Genomic DNA, 22,216 nt, shown 5'->3' on the forward strand with positions numbered 1-22,216 from the left:
TTTGAATGTTCATAGAGTTTTCATTTATTGTTATTAAAATAAAGAAGCATTTACTCTTTACAAAAATATAAAGAAATTAAACTAAAGTCAAATTTGGAATTGAGAAACTCGGTTCCAAATATTGTAATACTGCTGCGAATTTTCCTCACAATTGCTGTAAGTGTTGCTAGTTGTGAGAGGAATTTTTCTAAATAAAATTATTATTATTATTATTATTATTATTATTACTTGACACCTCCAGGGAGTCCAAAGACTCATCGAGGGAGAGTGTGCCAACAGCATTGAACGATTGGTCCCCCTTCCACTTACTAACCACACTCAAACTTACTTAATTGAGCTATTAGTAGCAGAGGCTCTACCAATTGACCAACCTTTGCTGGCAATTGATTAAGAATTATCTACATTACTATGAAATAGACTTTGCCAATGTCATCGATGATTTTGCTAACAGAAAAGCAAGAAAAATAACATTTTAGAATGTTGAAATTAAAGTTTTACTTCAAAAATAAACCTAACGTTTTAATTTATTTCCCTATACGTCGTTTTGACTTTTTGTAGTATTTTTGGTGTGTTTTGAGAGGGGCAGCAAGGACCACCCCGGACGGCAAAAGCTCTAGCTACACCACTGGCTGTTGTTTGTTAACTAGAAACTTCAGGTTTGGAGGAAAATATGATAACTTTATTCTTAAATCTGGTTTGACTTCCAATCGGTGTCTATATTTATTTTTTAGAAAAACCAGTGTTGAAAAGCCTGTTTCACACTTATAGATTGTGACAAAAGGCATTAGAAATTTTATCGCTTTTTCTGCTAAAACTGGGTACTCCTGACGGCAAGACAGCCAAAAATCCATCAATGGTATTGTGTTGGAGATGTCTTTGAGTGCTGTATCACACAGTGTGTTTTTCTTCTCTATTAATTGAATTATTTATTCATTAGTCTCGATTAAACGCTATTTACTTGTATTTTAGAGTTTCGCAAAAAAAATAAACACCCCAAAATGAAACAATTAGGTTTTCTATAGTTTTTTTTAGGTGACCCAGCATTTAGCTTTCGTGACCTGGTGCCGGGTCATGACCCACCATTTGGGAAACACTGGTATAGACAATAAAATCATTAGGATTATTAAATCTGTTTATTCCTCATCTGATATGAGAATTAAAATTAAAAATTACAGCAGTGAACCGTTTCAGGCAGAACGGAGATAAGACAGGGATGCATCTTGTCCCCTCTTCTTTTTAATTGTTTTCTGGAATATGTCATAGATAAAGCTCTTCATGAATATGACACTGGAATAGTAGTTGGTGGACTAAGAATAAACAACTTTAGGACTATGGAAGAAAGAGAGAGAGATTACATAAGACCTCCAGCGAGTCCAAAGACTCATCGAGGGAGGGTACCCACTCTACAACTATCAATCTCCACCAGTCGCAACTACCTTCATCATCTATACCAGTGATGGTGAACCTATGACATGCGTATCAGCACTGACACACTTGAGGGTTTCAGGTAACACACCTTGGATGTCGAAAAATATTGGTATTCTGATGAAAAAACTAATTTCAATAATTTCAGTTTATTAAATTAATTGTATAATACGAATTCATAGATTGTATATCAATGTCCTATTAAATAAATAGCCTAATATGATATGCATACGTCACCATCTCTGATTAAGTAGTTAAATTTATAATGCATGTATGCAAGTGGCACATCAACAACGTCAATATTTAAAAAAAAAAGATGTTTGACACACCTGGGTAAAAAGGTTCGCCATCACTGATCTATACCAATGCACACGCTATTGCACACAATGCTCATCCAACTGTGCCTTAAAATGATATCAGTGTGTCTACATTCACAACGCACTCAGGCAATGCATTCCACTCATCAACCACCCTCCATGCAAAGAATCCTCACCTCACTCTTCTGCTCAAATCTTCCTAATAGAGTTTCCAGCAATGGCTTCTTATTCTACCCACCACCCCTCTTCAATCTGTGAAAAATCGTTTCCATGTCACCCTGATAATAACAACCCCTGACTAGCTTATATATTTATATTATACCCCCCCTTCCTTCTGTTCACAAGGCTTTGCAATTTACCTTATCTCAATCTATCCTCGTACTCCATATCCCAAAGACCACTGATCACCCTTTGTGAATTTTCTCTGGACTCTTTCTAAAATATGCTCGTACCATGAAAACCTAGCAGTCAAATCTGTGCACAATAATCCATATTTAGGCCTAAGTGACCTTCCTCTTTTGGGATACTGCATCCCCATATACAACTCTCTGATACTTATCTGACAACCAGTCACTGATTCAGCTCAGAAGTCTGTTACTCAATCCTGTCTGTTTCAATTTATTTAACAGCTTGTTGTGTGGCAGTCTATCAAAAGTTTTTGCAAAAGCCAAGTTCATCACTGTATATGCATCTCCCCTCTTCAAAGTATTTGCCACCTTGTTATAGTACATAAGTTAGTGAAACATGATCTAGCTTAACAAACCCCATGCTGATAACCATAGAGAATACTGCTGTTATCAACCCATTTCTGTATCCTACTTCTCATCGATCTCTCTCTCTCTCTCTCTAGCACCCTCACCACAACTCTAGATATACAAAGATTGGCCTGTAATTTGAAGCAACAACCTTATCACCATCTTTATTCAGCAGAACAATTTTACCTTTTTTTCCACTCCCTTGGAACCTGTACTGCTGTAAGACTCCTATTAAACAGGCATGCCAATGCTACTGCCAGTTCGCTGGAACATTCTCTTAAGATGCATGGTGATATGTCATCAAATCTTATCGCCTTATTGACATCAAGGTTATTTATTTCCTCAAATACCTCCTTCTCACTCACAATTAAGCCATCCTCTCCTATGTCCTCTACACGTAAGTTCCTCATGATTCCATCCTGATGAGGGTGAAACACCCTTATAAACTGATCACTGAATACCTCAACAATGTATTTTACAGCAGTTATCATTTTACCATTTTCAACCATTAACATCATTTTACCATGATCATTCTTCCTTCTACTTGCCACATATCTAAAAAACTGTCGAGGGTTTTTTTCTTCACCTGATTTGCCAATTTCTGCTCATACCTTTCTTTACTGAGTCACTCCCCTGACTTGTTGTTTATACTTTTCATGTTACTGATTATTACTATTATTCATCTGTACTGCCTCCAAAGTACCTTCTTCTTCCAGATTTCATGCTCCTCATTTATCCATTTTACACCTACCTTATTCAGTAACATAACCTTTTGGCCTTTGGAATGCATTCACACATTGATGCTGTTAGTATTTCTTTGTCAGTTCCCAAGCAGCATTTTATTTATTTCCTTACCACTCAACTCCTCATTCCATGCTATAGCTCCAAGCTGTCTCCTAAGCTTGTTATAATCTTCTTCTCTCCTGTCTAAGACGGGTTGAGTGTTCTCTTGAGCAGGATCTTCCAGTCTTCTCTATTCCTTGCTGTTCAAAAAAGTTCCTTATATGTTCTGCATCCCAAGATGTTCTTTATTAATTTCAGCCAGGTAATTCTTGGTCTTCCAGGTCTTCTTTTTTCAGTTGAAAAGTATTTGATTAGGATGTTAGGAAGTCTGTCTGCATCCATGCATACAGTGTGGCCAAACCATGTCAGTTGTTGTTTTCTAATTTTTTCTATTATTTTCTTTTTATACAATAATTCTTACTGTGCTGTTTGTTTTCTTTTCTATCCAACTTGTTCTATTTATTTTTCTTAAGCATTTCATTTCAAATGCTAGCAATTTTTTCTCCTCTCTTTTCTTAACTGTCCACACTTCTGCTCCATAGATGACTGTTGGTATAATTATTGATTCATATAATTTGATTTTGGCTTGCTTAGATATCTTGTTTGTTTTCCAGATTTCCTGTAATTTTCCCATGGAGGTCCATCCTATCGCTATTCTGTGTTTGATCATTTTGAGTTCATCTATTGTTTCTGTTAGTTTTGATGCAAGATATATAAACTTGTCTACTTGTTCTATTTACTCTCCATTCAGGGTGGCTGAGATGGTAGTTCTGTTTCTTCCTATTTTCATCACTTTTGTCTTTTGTATATTTATTGTCATGTCATATGTTTTACAGGTTTCGTATAGCTTGTTTATCAACCTTTGTAGTTCATTTGGGGTTCTTGCAATAAGGACGAGATCATCCGCATAGTTGATGTTATTTATGTTTAAACCATTGACATTAATTCCAGGCTCATTGTCTATTGCCTTCTTTACAACTTTGTCTAGATGTATGTTGAATAGGCATGGGGATAATGGGCATCCTTGCATTACTCCTTTTTGGATCTCTATGGGTTCTGTTATGAGTGGGTCCTTTTTAATTGTTGCATTTGTCTTAGAGTAATATTTTATCAGAAACTGTATCATATACAGTGGTACCTTGAGATGCGAGTGCCGCAACATACGAGTTTTTTGAGATACGAGCCATCACTAGGTTGATTTTTTGCTTTGAGTTACGAGCCAGAATTTGAGATACGAGCCTGCTTCGGTGACGTCACAACCACCACTCTGCTCAGATTCCCAAGTCTTGCACGTCATTCAGTTCACATGTTTACCTCACCGCAGAAGCATTTCTGTCGTGTTGAGTTTTAATTTTTTTTTTTTTTTTTGTATGTACAGTTATTAAGCTAATTTTTTTCGTATAACCATGAGTCCAAAGAAGGTGAGTGTAAAGAACAGTGGTGAGAAAAGGAAAAAAGGTGATATGCATGGAATTAAAGCTTGAGATAATAGACAAACATGAGCAAGGAGTAAGAGTAATAGATTTGCAATGCAGTACGATCGCACTACTTCTACAATATGTACTATTCTGAAGCAGAAGGACTCGATAAGGACTATAACTCTAGCTAAGGGCGTTAAAATTATTTCAAAGCTACGCAACTCTGTCCATGAAAAGATGGAGAACCTGCTGATTTTTTGGTTGACAGGGAAGCAGCTTGCAGGAGACACTGTGACAGAGACAGAGACTATAATTTGCGATAAGGCACGAGCCATTTATGCAGATTTGCTGCAGGAGACCCCAGATACTTCAGCACAGGAGGCTTCACAAGAGCAGTTCAAAGCCAGTCGTGGGTGGTTTTAAAATTTCCGAAAAAGGACCAGCATTCACTCCATTGTCAGGCATGGTGAGGCAGCGAGCTCTGATTCTAAGACAGCTGAGGAATTTGTAAAAACCTTTGTTGAATTGATTGAAGCCAAAGGATACATCCCCCAACATGACTTTGAAGGATTTAGACCTGAACAGGTAGTGCTAGAGGAGATTTTGTCCCTTGGAAAGTCCATGGACCTGGAGGTGGATGGGGGAGACATCGAAAACCTTGTCGCCACACATTCTGAGGAACTGACGATGGAGGAGTTGACGGAACTACACACGCACAGATTGGTACATCCGCAGAGGCAGAGGAGGCTATCTCTTCAAGTGAGATAAAGAAAGTGTTGGCAGTGTGGGAAAAAGTTTCGGACTTTATTGAAAAAGAAACACCCTGAAAAAGTTGCAACTGGTCGTGCAACAGCGCTATTTAATGACATTTGCCTAACTCATTTCAGAAACATTCTAAAAGGGAGGAAGAAACAAAGCTCCTTGGACAGGTTTCTATTGAAACACCCTGCAGATGAAAGTGACAAAAGTGTGGGAAAAAAAGAAAAAACTAGTGAAGAAGAAAATTAAGTTAGGCAAAAGTGAAGTGAAAGAAAAAATTAATACCATACGCTAATCGGCTCCACCAACATCTGTTTATTTCTTTAGATTCTCTTTTACATGTATGTACGTACAGTATTTGGTTTTATTTTGTTTGTATACAATATTTGTTCATTATAAATACATTATTATAAAAAAATTGGAGTGGTTTTTTGGGGGCTGGTACGAATTAATCTCATTTTAATTAATTTCAATGGGGAAAATTGATTTGAGATACGAGCATTTTGACTTACGAGCTCGGTCATGAAATGAATTAAACTCATATCTCAAGGTACCACTGTATTTGTCTATTGCTTTTTCTAGTAAAAACAGAACTACCATCTCAGCCACCCTAAATGGAGAACAAATAGAACAAGTAGACAATTATTAGACAAGTAGTCGATTAGTAGAGCCTCTGCTACTAATGGCTCAGCAAAAAGTTAAGCAAGTTTCAGCGCAGTTAGTAGTTGGAAGGGGTCAATCGTTCGATGCTGTTGGCACATTCTCCCTTGATGAGTCTTTGGACTCCCTGGAGGTGTCACATAATAATAATAATAACTTTAAGAAGGATTTCTCTGTTGATGCTATCGAAAGCTTGTTTAAAGTCCACAAAACAACAATATAGTTCTTTATGGTCTTCCCAGCTGAGCTCTGCTAGTTGGTGCAATGTGAAAATCTGTTCTATTGTTGAATAATTTCCTCGGAAACCAGCTTGTTCTATGCCTATCAGTTCTTCATATGTATTTTTTAATCTATTTTGTATAATTCTTATGAATATTTTATAGGTGTGGGAGAATTAATTGATTGGTCTGTAATTTCTGCAGTCTCTTTTGTCTCCTTTCTTGTATATTGGGATGATCTTTCCAGTCATCTGGGATCTCTCCTATTTGTAGTATTTTATTGAATAAGGTTGTTAAATATTCTATTGATGTGCTGCCTTCATATGACCAATTCAGTAGGGATAGTATCAATGTCTGATGCTTTATTGTTTTTCATCTGTTTTATTACGTATCTAACTTCTTCTTGTAAAATTTTTGGATGGTCGTTATTTCTTCTATTGTTAGCATTGTAGTTTTGTTTCTTTGGTGAAAGATAGTCTTAAAATGGTTTGACCAGATTTTTCTTATATCTTCAATATTCCTGATTTCAGTCATCTTGTTGTTTATCATTGTTACTGCTTTTTCTGAGAATTCCTTTGTAATTTCTCTTATAGTGTCGTGGAAGACTTTTAGGTTGTTTTGTTGATATGCTTCTTGGCATTTCTTAGCTTTTTCTTCTAACCATTTTTCTTTGGCTTTTTTGCATAGGTTATCAACTTTATTTTTTAGTGCTCTGTATTTTTCTCTATTCTCTTCATTGTTTTGTTGGTTTACAAGTATCTTGGCCTCTCTTTTCTCCTCTATTGTAGCTACGATTTCTTGGGTTATCCACTGTTTGTTTATTTTGGGTTTGGTACCTAGAATGTCTTTTGCAATTGATAACACTGTTTGTTTTCCTTCTTCTCAGTATTTTCTACTGTTCTGGAAGATGGGGGATTTTAATTTCAAGCACATCTGCTCTAAAAAGCGACTTCTGCTTGAGCTATCTTTTAGTTTTGATAGGTTGATGTTTTCTTCTTTTCCTGTATTGTTTTTCCTGAATTTTATCTTCACTTTGGCAGTTAATATTTCGTGGTCAATGTTGAAATCAAAGCTTCTTAATGTTCGTACATTATTTACTGATCATTTCCATTGTTTGTTTATGATGATATAGTCTATGCAGTTCTTTATATTACCATCTGAGGATGTCCATGCATATTTATTATTAGGGCCTTGATAGAACAATGTGTTTGCAATCATTTAGAAGTGGAGTAAATGTTCTCCTCTGTCGTTAAGCTCTCCGTATTCAAATTTCCCCATCACATTGTTTTGGTCTGCTGTGAACTGTCCTGTGAATTGTTATAATCACTATCCTTATAATTCCACATATATCCTTTTCTCACAAAAATCTGCATATGGCTAACTACAACCCAGGTGATCACTTCATGAGTCTTGCCAACTGGAGGGAAGTGTGAAATCCCACTAACAATTACATCCTCTAATGAAATGATTAGATCTGAAATTCTCAATCCTCATGTGCCCTTCTTTATGTGCTGCCTGAGATAGTTATCTCTCAAGAACTAGAGAAATTCATTTTCCATATTCCCAAATGCTATCTCTTCAATCTCTTCATTCCAATCTATACTGCTATAATTAAAATCACCCATAATAATTACCCTTGTTTTGTTCACTAATCCAACTTGTTTATACATTTCTATATCATCAACCTCCACATTTCCAGGCCTATAGCAACATCTAACTAAATATGTTTTCCTGTCAACCTCCACTTTACACCACACCACTGCCTCATAACCATTACCACTATTTCCCTCTTTCATGTCTACCTTATGTGGACATAATTCCCTTGCTATCATCAGCAGTCAATCTCAATCATTGAAACCATTTCATCTCCCTTATTTCTGATACCTCTGGCATTTGTAAACAAACACAGTAATTCGTTTTTAGGTCTATAACCAGTCTTATCCAAGCCACTTGTTAATTGTGATTTTTCCACCATACCTGCTCAGTCACCTTTATCACCACTTACCACATATATCTGCTCAGTCTCAATTTTCCCACCCACATCGCAATATACTCCATCTACATGCACACATTCACTGCCACTTTTAGCATCCGCTTTCCCATGCCATGTCTCTCTGCCCACACGGGCTCCCTCCCCCCTCCAGTTTCCTCTTGCATTCCTGTTCTCTCTTCATCTCTCCCACTACTACTACTGTTTTGACTACAAAGCACTTCTGTCTCTTCAGTACCACTCTCCTGATTTTTCACTTCATCTCTTGCTTCTTATTTCTTGCATACATCACACACTGTGCTTCCATCCAGTAACACTTTCTCCAATGTACTCACTCCAAAGCCATTCAATGCAACCCATCACACCTGTATAATTTCATTCTTCCCTCAAACACATGTAATACATCCACAAACTGTACTCCCTTCTCCTCACACAACTCCATACCAATGATTTTGGCTCTCCATCTCAACTCCATTGTCATACCTTTGCAACACACTGACAACCTTTCGCACTGCACTGTTTTCTTTCACTCTTCTCAATAACGTCCTGATATTTGCCCTCACATGCTCCTTATATCCACTTAGATCATTTGTTTCCACAATCACCACTAACTCTCTTGCTCGTTTCTTCCAGTGCTTGAATTAGCTTCTTTATTCATTAGTTATTTTTAAAAAAATTATTAACATGTAAAGAAAATAAGACTTTCCCATATTGTAGATGGAGAGGCAGTCATTCCAATTTAAGTTCAGATGGTGAAGTAAAGCCTTAGTGCTTTCTTTAAAGAATAGTTCAAATTTATACTGACACCAATGAAGTAAGCATGTTTCAGACCATAGGATATTATGATCTGCATCTATTTCGTGCTATGCATAGATGCACATAGTAATCGAATATCCAAATTTTTAGCACACCTATTGAAAACTCAGATTGGTATCTCCCACTCATTTATAAAAAAATTCTTCAGACTTTCTAGATAAAGTAAAAAATGTTTCCCTACAACCCACTGATATAATGGTTAGCTTTGATATAAAATCTCTCTTCAAATATTCCTCTTGAGGATACACTACATTTACTTTCAGAAGCATTTCGACAGGATATAGTGAAACTAGTGGTGGAGACGGAGAGTTGTACAATAGGTGTCCTTCCACGATGAGTCTTCAGACTCCTTGGAGGTGTCACAAATAATAATAATAATATTTGACTTTGCTATGCACTTTGGATATTTTGTTTGTCAGAATAAGGTGTACAGTCAAGTTGAAGGAATTACAGTGGGAAGTCCACTCTCCCCTACACTTGCTAACTTTTATTTAGAACATTTAGAAAACATTCTTTCCTCATTCATACACCCTCAGCCTTCATTTTGGGTTCATTATATAGATAATGTTGTTGCTATCTGGTCCCATAGTGAATACACATTGGCTACTGTTGTGCCGGAAATAACTGGCCCACTATTAGTCAGCCATTTGTTTCAGACCCAACATGAGAAAATAGTGACTTATGATAAAAACATGCTTATACTCTCAAGAGCAAGAGTAAAGAAGTAATAAATAAATTGTAATCAAAAGGTATATCAACTTTATTAATAATATTGTGGTAAAGTAGTCCAAATACTATTTTAGAATCATGCCCAATATGGGAAAATTATGCTGAACAAGTCAGAATCGTATGTTAACCAATCAATGGAAGGACAGATCACTGTGTAAGAGTCCACAGTGACACAGCAGAAAACCCGTAGAGTCATCCAGTAACCCCTGCCGTGACAGTTCTGTCAAGAGAGGCGTCGAGGAAAGAACATGACATCATCGGTACCTGATGAATCAGAGATAGCTAAGTGAGTGACAAAGGCAGAGAGAGAGAGAGAGGGCGCTCATGGATTAGATATAAGGAGCGCTGCGCACTTTAAACGCTCTCTCTTGTTCCTGCATTTTTCCTGTGTTCCTATTCAAAGGCCATGAGGGCTGAGGTATCTTTCCATGTCCCTGGTATCCAGCAACTTTCCACGTTGCTGTGGGACCCAATGTGCACAAGACGTCTGATGGAACATCGGGAAACCAGCAGACAGAGCCATTGGTGAATCTGTCGCCAATGTGAGGATAGCAAAGGGGGATCCTTCGAGAAGAAAGGAAAGAGATAAACAGCGGAATCAACAAGCAACAAGGGAATCTTGCCACATCCGAGGAAAACCCGGAACTGAAGTTAAGGGACCACTTCATTAAGGAAAATAGCCGGTAAGGTGCATATCTTTTACCTTATATATAACAAGTATTGTAGAACCAGAGGAGGAGAATTTTAAGCATAGCCCTGCTCGACCCATCTAAATGATCGGTTTTTGGACTAATCGTCTGTGATAGGACCTTTTTTGTGGTAGTTTACACTTTTGTGTAAGAGAGACACTATAGTAGGACAGTTATGAAATGATTCATTATATGTGATAAATGTGTGAAGGCCCTGTTCTTTATATTGAGCCTATAACTTGTGTAAATTTTACAGCAAACAGTTTTAATCCTCTAACTAAGATAGTAATTGTTAAATTGAGTGAACATATCATGTGTATCTAGCTAACATTGTATTACCAAAATTTACATAACCACTAGAGCATCACTTAATACTAATGCAAAGTACAGAAATAAGATTGATTAACTGATGCTCTTGGAATATAATCATATGTGCCTGTGTGATAAGAAATACGTGAGAGTGATATTAACGTTTAGAATAATTGAGTAATTTTATTACAATAGCATGAGCATTTATGCACGAGTTTGTTTTTATATTGTTATTACATGATTTCTGTATATGATTTTTAGTTCAATTAAATGTATTCTTTTAAATCAAAGCTTGTGAGTTCTATTGTTTGAGACTGAATTACCCCTTAGAAAAGTTCGGACCTGTGTAAGTGGGGGACATTTTATGCAAGGTAGTAAGGGGGAGCCACGACTGCACACCACGTGATCCCTATGCTCAATTAAATTGTCGAGAAAATGAGTAGAGTAAACCGTTGTATCAGAAACTAGTTACTGGCTGGCGCAGTCGATCCTGAATAATTTGTCAGGAACTGATTTCTGGTACATGTAATTTAAGATATAAAACTAAAGTAGAATATAGTAAGAAAGAAGAAAATAACAGAACAGGGAAAAAGGGATAAACTATAATTAAAGAGGAGCTAGTGACGTTACACTACTTTTATATCAGATATAAACAACCTACAACCACAAATTAAATTTACTATGGGAATGGTAAAAAACAACAAATTGTCTATTTTAGATATTCTACTCCTTTGTTCTCCAGCAGATTAATTAATGACTTCCATTTATCAAAAGCCTACTTTCGCTGGATGCTACATTCAACAGCAATCAGTTCATCATCCTTCACAGAGGACTGGAATTATTAAAACTTTATTGCAACGTGCTCATACTATTTGTTCTCCACCTCAGTTATTACAGCAGGAATTCTTAAATATCAAATGATATATGAAACTCAGTGGCTTGTTAGAAAGGACTATGAATCAGTTTTACAATTCCTATAATCCTAGTCTAAATAACAAAGAAATAGTACATCAAGTTCCATTCCTTACATTTTTGACATCTCAGAACTATTTCCAGAATTCTTAAGAAATAAAATTTAGTAGCTAATTTCCTTCCTATCAAATTATTATCGTGGTTTCTATCTTCAAAAGATAAACAGTCTCCTCAAGCTCTCCCTGGTGTCCACCAAGTTCCTTGTGATTCATCATTCTTACTTTGAACAAATAGATGCTCTAGAAAAGAGTACACAAGAACACCAATTTTACATTATCAACTGTAAATCTGTAAAATCTGGCTTGGTACAGCATGGAATAGATACAGACCACAGCACCCTATTGTCTGAAACACACTTACTTCATTGGTTTTGATATAAATTTCAGTGCTTCTTTAAAGAAAGCACTGAGGCTTTACTTCACTGTTTTCTTTTACTAGCTAATGAATTATCAATATTGCAGTATTTCCTCAGTTACACCATTGAATTCAGCTCTTACTTTTTCAAATTAATCCATTGTTCTCATTCCACTTTATAATTAACTATTGTCACCACTGATGGCCTGTAATATTCAGGTTGAAATAATTATGGCCTTAAATAAATAGTATTACTTATCCTTTGTGTTTTTCGTGTTAATTGAAGAAACTTCTTATGATGCAAGTATCTCTTAAACAGCAGTATTCTTAATCCTGAATTTTGGCAGAGCTTAGGAGGAGGGAGTGTATTTTGTAGATATGTCATGTGTATTTCAGGGAAGAATACATTTATACAAAAGCAATGTACAGTATTTGAATGGCTTCAGAGTAAGTGAACTGGAGAAACTGTTTCTGGAAGGAAGTGTAGTGAGTGATACAAGCAAGAGATCAGAGGAAGTAAGAGGTGAAGTGAAAGATCAGAAGAGTGGAATGGGTGAAACTCTAGTGCTTGGTAATGGAAATAGTAATAATAGTGTGAGAGATGAAGAGAGAATGGGAATGCAAGAGCAACAGGGAAATGGTGAAAGCCAGAGTGGACAGGGAGATGCAGCAGAGGGCGAGTGGATATTAAAAGTTAGTAGTGAAGGTGTATATAGGAATGATCAGCATAGGAATGGAATGGATCAGGATGTGAGGAAAGTAGTTGAGACTGAGGATATATCTGGAATAAGCAGTGATAAAGATGATTGGGAAAGGGCAGGTATGGTGGGTAAATCACAACCAACAGGTGGCTTGGGTAGGACTGGTTATAGACCTAAGAGTGAACTGCTGTGTTTATTTATAAATGCCAAGAGAATTATTATTATTATTATTATTATTATTATTATTATTATTATTATTATTCAGGCCTCCAAGGAGTCAAAAGACTCATCGAGGGAGGTCCTTCCTAAGACATAAAGTCTGTCAAGACTCATCAAGGGGAGGTCCCCCCCCCCCTGAGAAACACAAAGTCTATCATACCACTCTTTAAACTCACTGACCGTTCTCACTCCCACCACTCCATCAGGCAATGCATTCCACGGCTCAACCACCCTCCACACAAAGAAACCACTCCTTACCCTCTTGCTCACAGTTTCCTTTCGTAACTTCCAGGGATGGCCTCTTGTCATCACTCGTTCCCGCTGTTCAACCAAGCGAAAGAACTCCCCAGTGTCAACCCTGTAACCACCTCTCAACAGTTTAAAAGTCTCAATTATATCACCTCTCCTTCTTCTATCCACCAAACTCTGCAGTCCACATTCTCTCAGCCGATACTCATAACTATCCTTGTACAGTCCTGAAACCATCTTTGTCATCCGTCTTTGTATCCTTTCCACAGTTAATTTATCCCCTTCAAAACCAAATCTGAGAATAATAGTCCAAGTGTAGTCTGATCAGAGACTTATACAACGGAATGATAACCCTCTTATCTCTGCAGGTCAGTGTCCTTCTCATAATAGCAGCAATCCTCTGTGTTACCTTCACCACCTTTGCAATATGTCCCCTAAACTTCAGGTTACTATCAATCATCGACCCCAGATCTCTTGTCTCCCCTACTTCCTCCAGTATAACTCCTCCCATAGAGTATGCAGCATCCCATCGATGTTTCCCAAACCTCAAGACCTTACATTTTGCTGCATTAAACTGACACCCCCATTCATTTGATTTGCCCATCTATCTAGCTTATTTAAATCCTGAGAAACACAAAGTCTATCATACCATCATATCATACCGGTGATCCGAATGCATTTTTGGAAATTATGGAGACAACTACCGTGTTTGAATAAAAACTTTAGTTTAATATTACTAAAATTTTACAATTCGACGTTTCGACCTTTATGTCAAGGTCATCTTCTGGAGCATATACTGGTTCATTAAAGACACTGACTAACCGCTACCACAATTGTTGGCCTGACCTCTGGTGAAAAAAAAATAAAAAAATAAAATTATACATCAACGCTAGAGTCCTATTATTTGTGTTGTCTACTATATACATATATTAACATCATTCCAGCCAGTTGGAGTAGAATGGTTTCTAATACTAGCGGGTTGGCTAGAGTCCTGACTTATATTGAATCTTTCATATTAGGTTGGCTGAATGTGTGCCATCCAGATCCTTGGAATTTTCATACCATCTTGATTGTTGATATTTGGGTGGTTTATCAGGATTTCGCAGGATTCTTTAAATTTTCTTTCGTACCATGTTTTTGTGCGGTGTAAGGAGCAGGTGCTTTTCCAGTTGATTTGGTGTAAGGTGTTAAGTGCATGGTCTGAGAGGCCTACTTCACCATAATGGTTATATTTAATGTGTCTAATGTGTTCTTTCTTGCGTATAGAGATTGTCCGTCCTGTTTTTTTTTTTTTTTTTTTTCACCAGAGGTCAGGCCAACAATTGTGGTAGCGGTTAGTCAGTGTCTTTATCGAACCAGTATGATTGTAGTATAGCTTGTTTCTTGTGTATATTTGTACGCTCCAGAAGATGACCTTGACATAAAGGTCGAAACGTCGAATTGTAAAATTTTAGTAATATTAAACTAAAGTTTTTATTCAAACACGGTAGTTGTCTCCATAATTTCCAAAAATGCATTCGGATCACCGTGCAAGCCTAAAAGAAAGGTTTATTTAAATCCTCTTGCAAGGCTACCACATCTGCACTATTACTAATAATCCTTCCCAGCTTCGCAACATCTGCAAACAACTGAATATCCCCCTGCAATCCACTGGCTATGTCATTGATATAAAGGTTAAACAATATAGGTCCTAGTACTGAGCCCTGTGGAACCCCACTTGTAACCCTCTGCCTCCTGGAAACTGCTCCACCATACACAACTCTTTGATACCTATCAGACAGCCAATCCTGAATCCAGTTGACCAATCTGACATCCAGACCCATGTGCTGCAACTTAAATATCAGCTTATCATGTGGCACCCTGTCAAATGCCTTCGCCAAGTCTAAGAAAATTGCAGTATATGCCTTTCCCTCATCTAATGTTCTTGTAACTTTATTATAAAAGGCTAGCATATTGCTAAAACAAGAGCGCCCCTTTGTAAATCCATGCTGACTCTCACAGATAATATTACCCTCATCTGCCCAATACCATATACAGTCCCTCACTACTTTCTCCAAGATCTTAACAATTAGTGATGACAACACACAAACTGGCCTATAATTAGACACTTCCAGTCTGTTACCACCCTTATGCAATGGCACTATCTTACCTTCCTTCCATTCCCTGGGGACCTTTGCCAAAGCCAGACTTTCATTGAAAAGCCACGTTAAAGGCACTGTCAATTCCCTAGCACATTCTCTCAAACCTCGTGGTGAAATACCATCCAGTCTCACAGCTTTACTGACATCCAGAATACTCAGTATCTGAAACACACCCTCCTCCTGTACCTCCAGACCTCGAACCAGTCCTATCCCTCTAGCATTAAAACTGACTCCTCTAGGATGAAATACTCCAATAAAGTGTTCATTGAACAATTCCACTATGTCCTCTGCATCAGTCACTCTATTCCCATTTTTATCCCACAATATCATTCTTCCACATTTCTCCTCCTACTGGCCACATAGCTAAAAAATTCCCTAGGATTTTCTTGTTGGATCTTAGGGCCAATCTCCTCTCATATTCCAGTTTCGCTTTCCTTACCACACTAGTCACTCTTCTGGCCTGTGTCTTATATTCCTCATGCATCTTCTCTTCACCTGTCTCCTTATATCTCTTCCATAGCCTCTTTTTCGCATGCAATTCCTGTTTAATATTGTTTGTCATCCACTTTACTCCAAATTGCGTCCTCTTCTTCACTCATGGTATACAACTTACCATTGCTGATAACAAATATTCTTTCACAATTTCCCACACACTAGTGATATCCCAGTAGAATACAGTTGTAAGGGAAGAAGTAAGGGAAATTACATTATTTTATTTATTGAGTTTATTGACTCAAAAATCATTGGAATAAGTGAAACATGATTGAATGAGGATGATAACCTGATGGGTATAGAAATGCATGGGTACAGTGATTTTTGAGAATAGAAAGCACAAGATGGGAGGGGGGAGTGCTACTGATGATAGCAGGGTAATTATTTCCACCTAAGGTAGACATGGAAGAGGGTAAGTGGCAGTGGTTTTGAAGCAATATGGTGTTAGGTGGAGGTTGTCAGAAAGAGATTTGTTGAATATTGCTATAGACCAGGGAATGTGGATGGTGGTGATGAAGAAATGTATAAGTAACTTAGGTTAGTGAACAAGGGAAGAGTGATTATTATAGGTGATTTTAATTATGACAGTATAGATTGCAGTAAAGTGGTAGCAGGGAAATAAGAAAAATTAATTTCTTAAGAGACAACTATATTCTACTGTATGTAATGGAGGATATGCAAGATTCGAGAGTTTTAGATATGATTATTTCAGAGGATGTGATTATGATTGGGTTTTTTGCACTTCCCTAAGTGTTCACCTGGTTTGTGGTTAGCCATATGAGACTTCTGTGAGGAAAGGATATATTTATAATTACAAGGCTGATGATTATGAGAAGCTTAAGAGACAGCTTGAAACGTAGCATGGAATGAGGAGTTAGTTGAGTGGTAAGGAAATAAATGCTGTTTGGGAACCAACAAAGAAACACATAACAGCATCAAAGGCCAAAAGGTTGAATAAGGTAGGGGTAAAGTGAATGAATGAATGAATGGTGGGTTTAAGCATGAAATCTGGAGGAAGAAGAAGGTTCTTTGGAGGCTGTACAAGATGAATAATTGTAATAATCAGATACATGAAGAGTATAAAGATCAAGCCAGGAGTTGATAAGAGTTGACTCAGTTGATAAGAACAGCAAAAGTATAGTATGAGCAGAAATTAGCAAATCAGACCAAGTAAAACCCTTTGGAGGTTTTTCAATATGGCAAGTAAAAAGAGAATGATTATGTCATATTGATATTAATAGATAAAAGTGGGAGATTGGTAACTGCTGCAGAAGAGGAGGACATAGTCAACGTATTCAGTGAGCAGCAGAGTGTTTCATCCTCAGAGTGAAAACTGAACCTCCACTGCAGAGAATGAAATGAGAAAGACTTAGGTGAATGAGCAAGAGGTATATGAGGCATTAAGTAAGCTAGATGTCAATAAGGCAGTGGGACTTGATGACATATCACCACATGTCTTAAGGGAATATTCCAGGGTATTAGAATCAGCTTTGGTCAACCTGTTTAACAAGAGAGTTACAACAGCACAGGTCCCAAAGGAGTGGAATGAAGGTAAGACTAAGACTAAGGCAACAAATTACAAGCTGATCTGTAGATTTGGAATTCTAGGTTAGGTATTGTAGAGGTTGGTGAAAGCTTGGGTACAAAAGTTTGCTTATAACAGTGGTATTCGCTGTGATGGTCAGCATGTGTTTCTTAAAGGGAAGTTGTGTTTTACACTTGCTTATATACTATAACAAGGTGCCGAATGTATTGGACAAGGGATGCATATACAGTGGTATACTTAGATTTTGCAATGGCTTTTTGATAGATTGCCACACTACAAGTTGGTCCCTAAACTGAAGCAGATGGGATTGGATGACAGACTAGTGGGTTGGATAGGTGAATAGCTCTCAGATAGTTATTAGCAAGTTGTGTATGTGGGTACAGTATCCCAGAAGAGTGAAGTCACTAGTGATGTGTCACAGGAGTCTGTTTTTGGACCATTATTTAACTTGTATATTAGTGATATTTGGATGGATTTAACTGGTGATACTACAGCTGTTTGTAGATGATGCAAAAATGAATGAATTTTTGGAAGTGTGATTCTGAACCAAGCAGAAGTTGTGACCTTACAGGACAACTTGGATAGATTGTGTCAGTGGGCAACAATATGGAACTGTTAGTTTAATGTTGCAAAGTGTATAGTTCTGAAATTTGGTAGGCAACAATGGAATGTAAAGTATACACTTGGTTGGAAAATTTTGTCGTAAATTGATGAGGCAAGAGATCTTGGAGTGTTAGTGGACAAGGATCTGAAGTTTAGAGGTCATACTGCACAAGTTGTGAAAACATCGTATCAGATTATGGCAATGATGCTGAGGACCTTAACATGCAGAAATAAAGAGATTTGGTCCTCTGGTTTTCATGATGATGATGATGAAGATATATTGGAAAGGGTTCAGAAAAGACTGACTAAGTTGATAACTGGTCTGTGAGATGTGAAGACAGATTAAGGTGATGCAGTTTGCAAAGCCTTATGAATAAGAGGAAGAGAGGAATGTGATTGAGACATTAAGTTAGTAAACAGTTGTTACTAGGTTATTGTAAAAGAAATTTTTCATAGAAGGGGGGAGGGGATGTGAAGGGACATTCCTGGAAGCTATATAAACAGAGTATTAGCATAGGCATAAGGATTAATTCCATACATGGAGAGGGATTGGTGAGTAGAATGCTAATATTATGGTGAATGTGGATACATGGAAGGAGTTTAAAGGGTGTGTAAGAGTGTGTACCTCTCACTGTGAGTCTTTGACCCCATGGAGGTCTTGTGTTAATAATTATTACCACGGAATGAAACTTCATGATGCATGGAAAGCCTTGATGAAGCAGTTGATCTGAGAGACTTATGCTACAATAGAGCATATTTAAAAATCTAATAGCAATCTGTCTGTCTGTCATAATGGTTGAGGATAGTTAATAAGTGCAGTGGTTATTTTAATGTAGCAGTCTAAAATTAATGTTTTGTTGATAGTTTGGGTAAATGCTCTTTAATGTTTGCTTTACCTCTGTGAAACTTTTATACAGTTTGAGTGAAGTAGTAAGATTAATAAATATGGTGAGATTAGGCTGTATTTAATGTTTGTTGACTTCTTTATCATGAGATATTGCTGCATAATTTCAAATTCTTTAAACTGTGATTAATGTCCAGACAGTATTACAATATTCTGTATATACATTCAGCTTCACATACAAGCGATTAATCTTTTAAAATAATAATTTTCTTATGCATATTATATATTTTTTTATTGTCAGTGTTCTTTTTTGTACTTTACAGAATTTTAAATTTCTACATTCATGCAGAATTCATATTCAATTTTACTAACATTGACTTATTCACATTTTTGTATTTTTCATATTTGCAGGGAATTTGAAACCCTTGCCCTGGAATTATTGGACTACTGTTATCGTACTGATGATGATCTCACGTTTCAGTTGCTAACATATGAATTACAGAACTGGAGCAAACAGACATGCTTAGGATTAGCTGTTGAAGCCAAACATAGTGCTTTTCTTGCTCACATTGCTTCTCAAATGTTAATTTCTGATCTCTGGATGGGAGGATTGAGAACAAGAAAGAAAACAAATTTGAAGGTAAAAGTGGAAGAATAATACAAAGATTGTAACATATACCAAAAGTATGAAATTCATATTTATTTATTTATTTGCATAAAATGATGTGCCTATTAATTGGGAAGACCTGTTTTTGAATCAGGTCAAGAACATAAAAAACATTCAGAAACATTTTCAGCCAAATGAATTTAGGTTAGTTTTATCTAAATGAGTTTAGTGAATGTGTTGAATGTTATTATTATTATTACCATCCTCCAGTAATGAGTTCTTGGACCAAGGAGTTCACGAACTTAAGAGCACTCTATTCTATACACATCATATCATCGCCCCTACTACTTAATTCTTCAACTACACACAGTGGCACTACTACCATCAATATCATCTACCCACTGACAACAGTATTTTTTGTTTGTAAATTGTGTGTGTTCTTATGATATGATGTATTCTCAATATTGATATTCAAATACTCTCTCTCTCTCTCACTCCCCCCCCCCCCCCTCCCTCTGGAAACTTAAGTTTTCACCTGCACAAACAGGATAAAATGGCTGGCACATAATTAGCAGACATTCATATATGGTAGAAAGAGAAAAATAACTTCCATATACAAACATAAATTATCATTATAAAATTACTTGGATATGACTTGGATATACTTGGATCCAAGAATTACTTAGATATAACAGACCATTAGGCCTAATATCTTAATAGGAAGATAAGATGCTGTTTTTATTTTAATTTTATATCACTCCTACATGTGAAAGTCTGCAAAACATAGAAACACAGGACCTTCTGTATGTGTAGATGGTTTAAGAGAATGTAGGAAGCAGTGATGTGTTTTTGAACTTGCTAGATCACAGTCTCTGGGGAGAATGGTGATGGCATGAAAGAAAATCCTGTTTGGTAAATTTGAATTTTAAATTCCGTGTGAATGTTGACTGACAACTGTGCATGTCACTAGAGAAAAATGATTGTAGCTAGTCTAGTGGAAAAGTACCACATGATTTCTGACTTATAGAAGGTAGAATTTTTTACCCATTAACTATCCCCCAGTATATTGCATGCACACATCCTGTGAAGAGTGCGAATGTGTAAGTGTGCATCAAATGCAGGCAGTGGGAAGTGCCTTGTGACATAAGCGTTTTAATCTCAGGCTTGAGAAACAGATGAATGACAATTTATAGATGCCAGTAGCATCTAGAGCATGAAGTGAACTTGAAAGATGCATATTAAGGATGTGACTTGTTTGCATACCTATTCTCCAACCAACAGGCCATGGATTTCAATTCTGCAGTGGGCATGGATAGTTGTGACTGTCATTAGGTGAGAGATGAATTTCATGTGGCTTGAAACCATTTGAAATGTTTAGAATCTAGAAAAGGGCATCCAAATTAGGCAAAAATATTAATAAACAATTCTGCAAACTGCAAAACAGAACATTTATAATAATCACTTGTTATTAAACATTAACAGTACACTGTCAGCACACCCTTAGATGAATAATTTAACTAGACCCACATCTAAAACTTTATTGTTGGTAAAATGTAGTTTTTAGTGGTAGGTGTGACTACTAAAATCCTACTTGCCAAATATATTTAGTTCTTAGTGCATCTTTACATACAAGGTGCTTCAAATTCAAGTATCCCTGTTCAGAGCGGTCTGTATATATGTTCTGTATAGAGGAAGCCAGTAGATGAAGTGCCTTCAAACTTAGTGGGTTGCCCTGACCAGATCACAGGGAAGAGACTGACAATCAAAAAATTAGTTCATAAATGACTGATGGAGGCAATATGACACTGTGAATTTGAGAAAATTACATTGGCGTGAACCCGGATGGTATATGTTTGTGAAATGATTCAGTCAATGACAAATGAAGTATTTGATGTTTATTTTGCTCATTTCATAAAATAATATGATACAAAAAAACACATCACACAGTAATGACATACAAGGAGCTGTCCAGAAAGATCTGTGTGATCCATGAAGGTGAGGTTCAATGTGTCAGACTTTGTACAGAACCAATAGCTGATACTGCCATACAGCATTGTCTACAGATGATCTGTCAAAAGGTTTCACATATGATGTGTGATTTCATCTTTCAAATTTACCAGGTAAAGAACTTTGCCTCAATATATCATGCTTTTGAGCTAAGCCAAAAGTCACAGGGATTAAGATCTGGTGAACACTGGCCATTCATAGGATAAAAAAATTAGTGAATAATTACTCTATCCTCTGTGAAATGTTAATGCAATAATTGTTGAACTTACATCCTATGTGGGAAGGTGTTCCATCTTGCATCAAAACTGCTGTGTTCGGGCAACCTCTTTGCAGCAGTTGTGTGATTAATAAACTGCTTAACATGTCCTGATAATGCACAGTGATGGCTGAGGAGGTCACAGGACCAGTGTGAAGGATTTCTTTGAAGAAAAATTGTCTAATAATGAATTGATTATAAATCTTGTCCATACAGAGCCCTTTAGCAAATGTAAAGGAACATGTTGAAATGCACAAGGATTCTCCATAGCCAAGATGGGGCAGTTTTGAGTGTTTACTTTCCACAAACATGAAAATGAACTTTATTACTCCATAAGATGTTCCAAGGTCAATCCTT

At 36.8% G+C, this 22,216-nt stretch overlaps 1 protein-coding gene across 1 annotated transcript in view; it reads left to right on the forward strand.

Moving 5' to 3' along the window:
* Trpm (transient receptor potential cation channel, subfamily M) overlaps nucleotides 1-22,216 on the forward strand; it is a 410,993-nt gene that overhangs the window by 254,980 nt on the left and 133,797 nt on the right. Inside the window, 1 exon segment of the mRNA XM_090403483.1 lies at nucleotides 19,401-19,629. Within this exon segment, the coding sequence (XP_090259609.1) occupies nucleotides 19,401-19,629 (229 nt within the window).

The sequence above is a fragment of the Typopeltis vanoorti genome, chromosome 14 (assembly GCF_054136105.1).
Source record: "Typopeltis vanoorti isolate ZY-2024b chromosome 14, IOZ_Tvanoo_1.0, whole genome shotgun sequence".
Taxonomy (NCBI): Eukaryota; Metazoa; Arthropoda; class Arachnida; order Uropygi; family Thelyphonidae; genus Typopeltis; species Typopeltis vanoorti.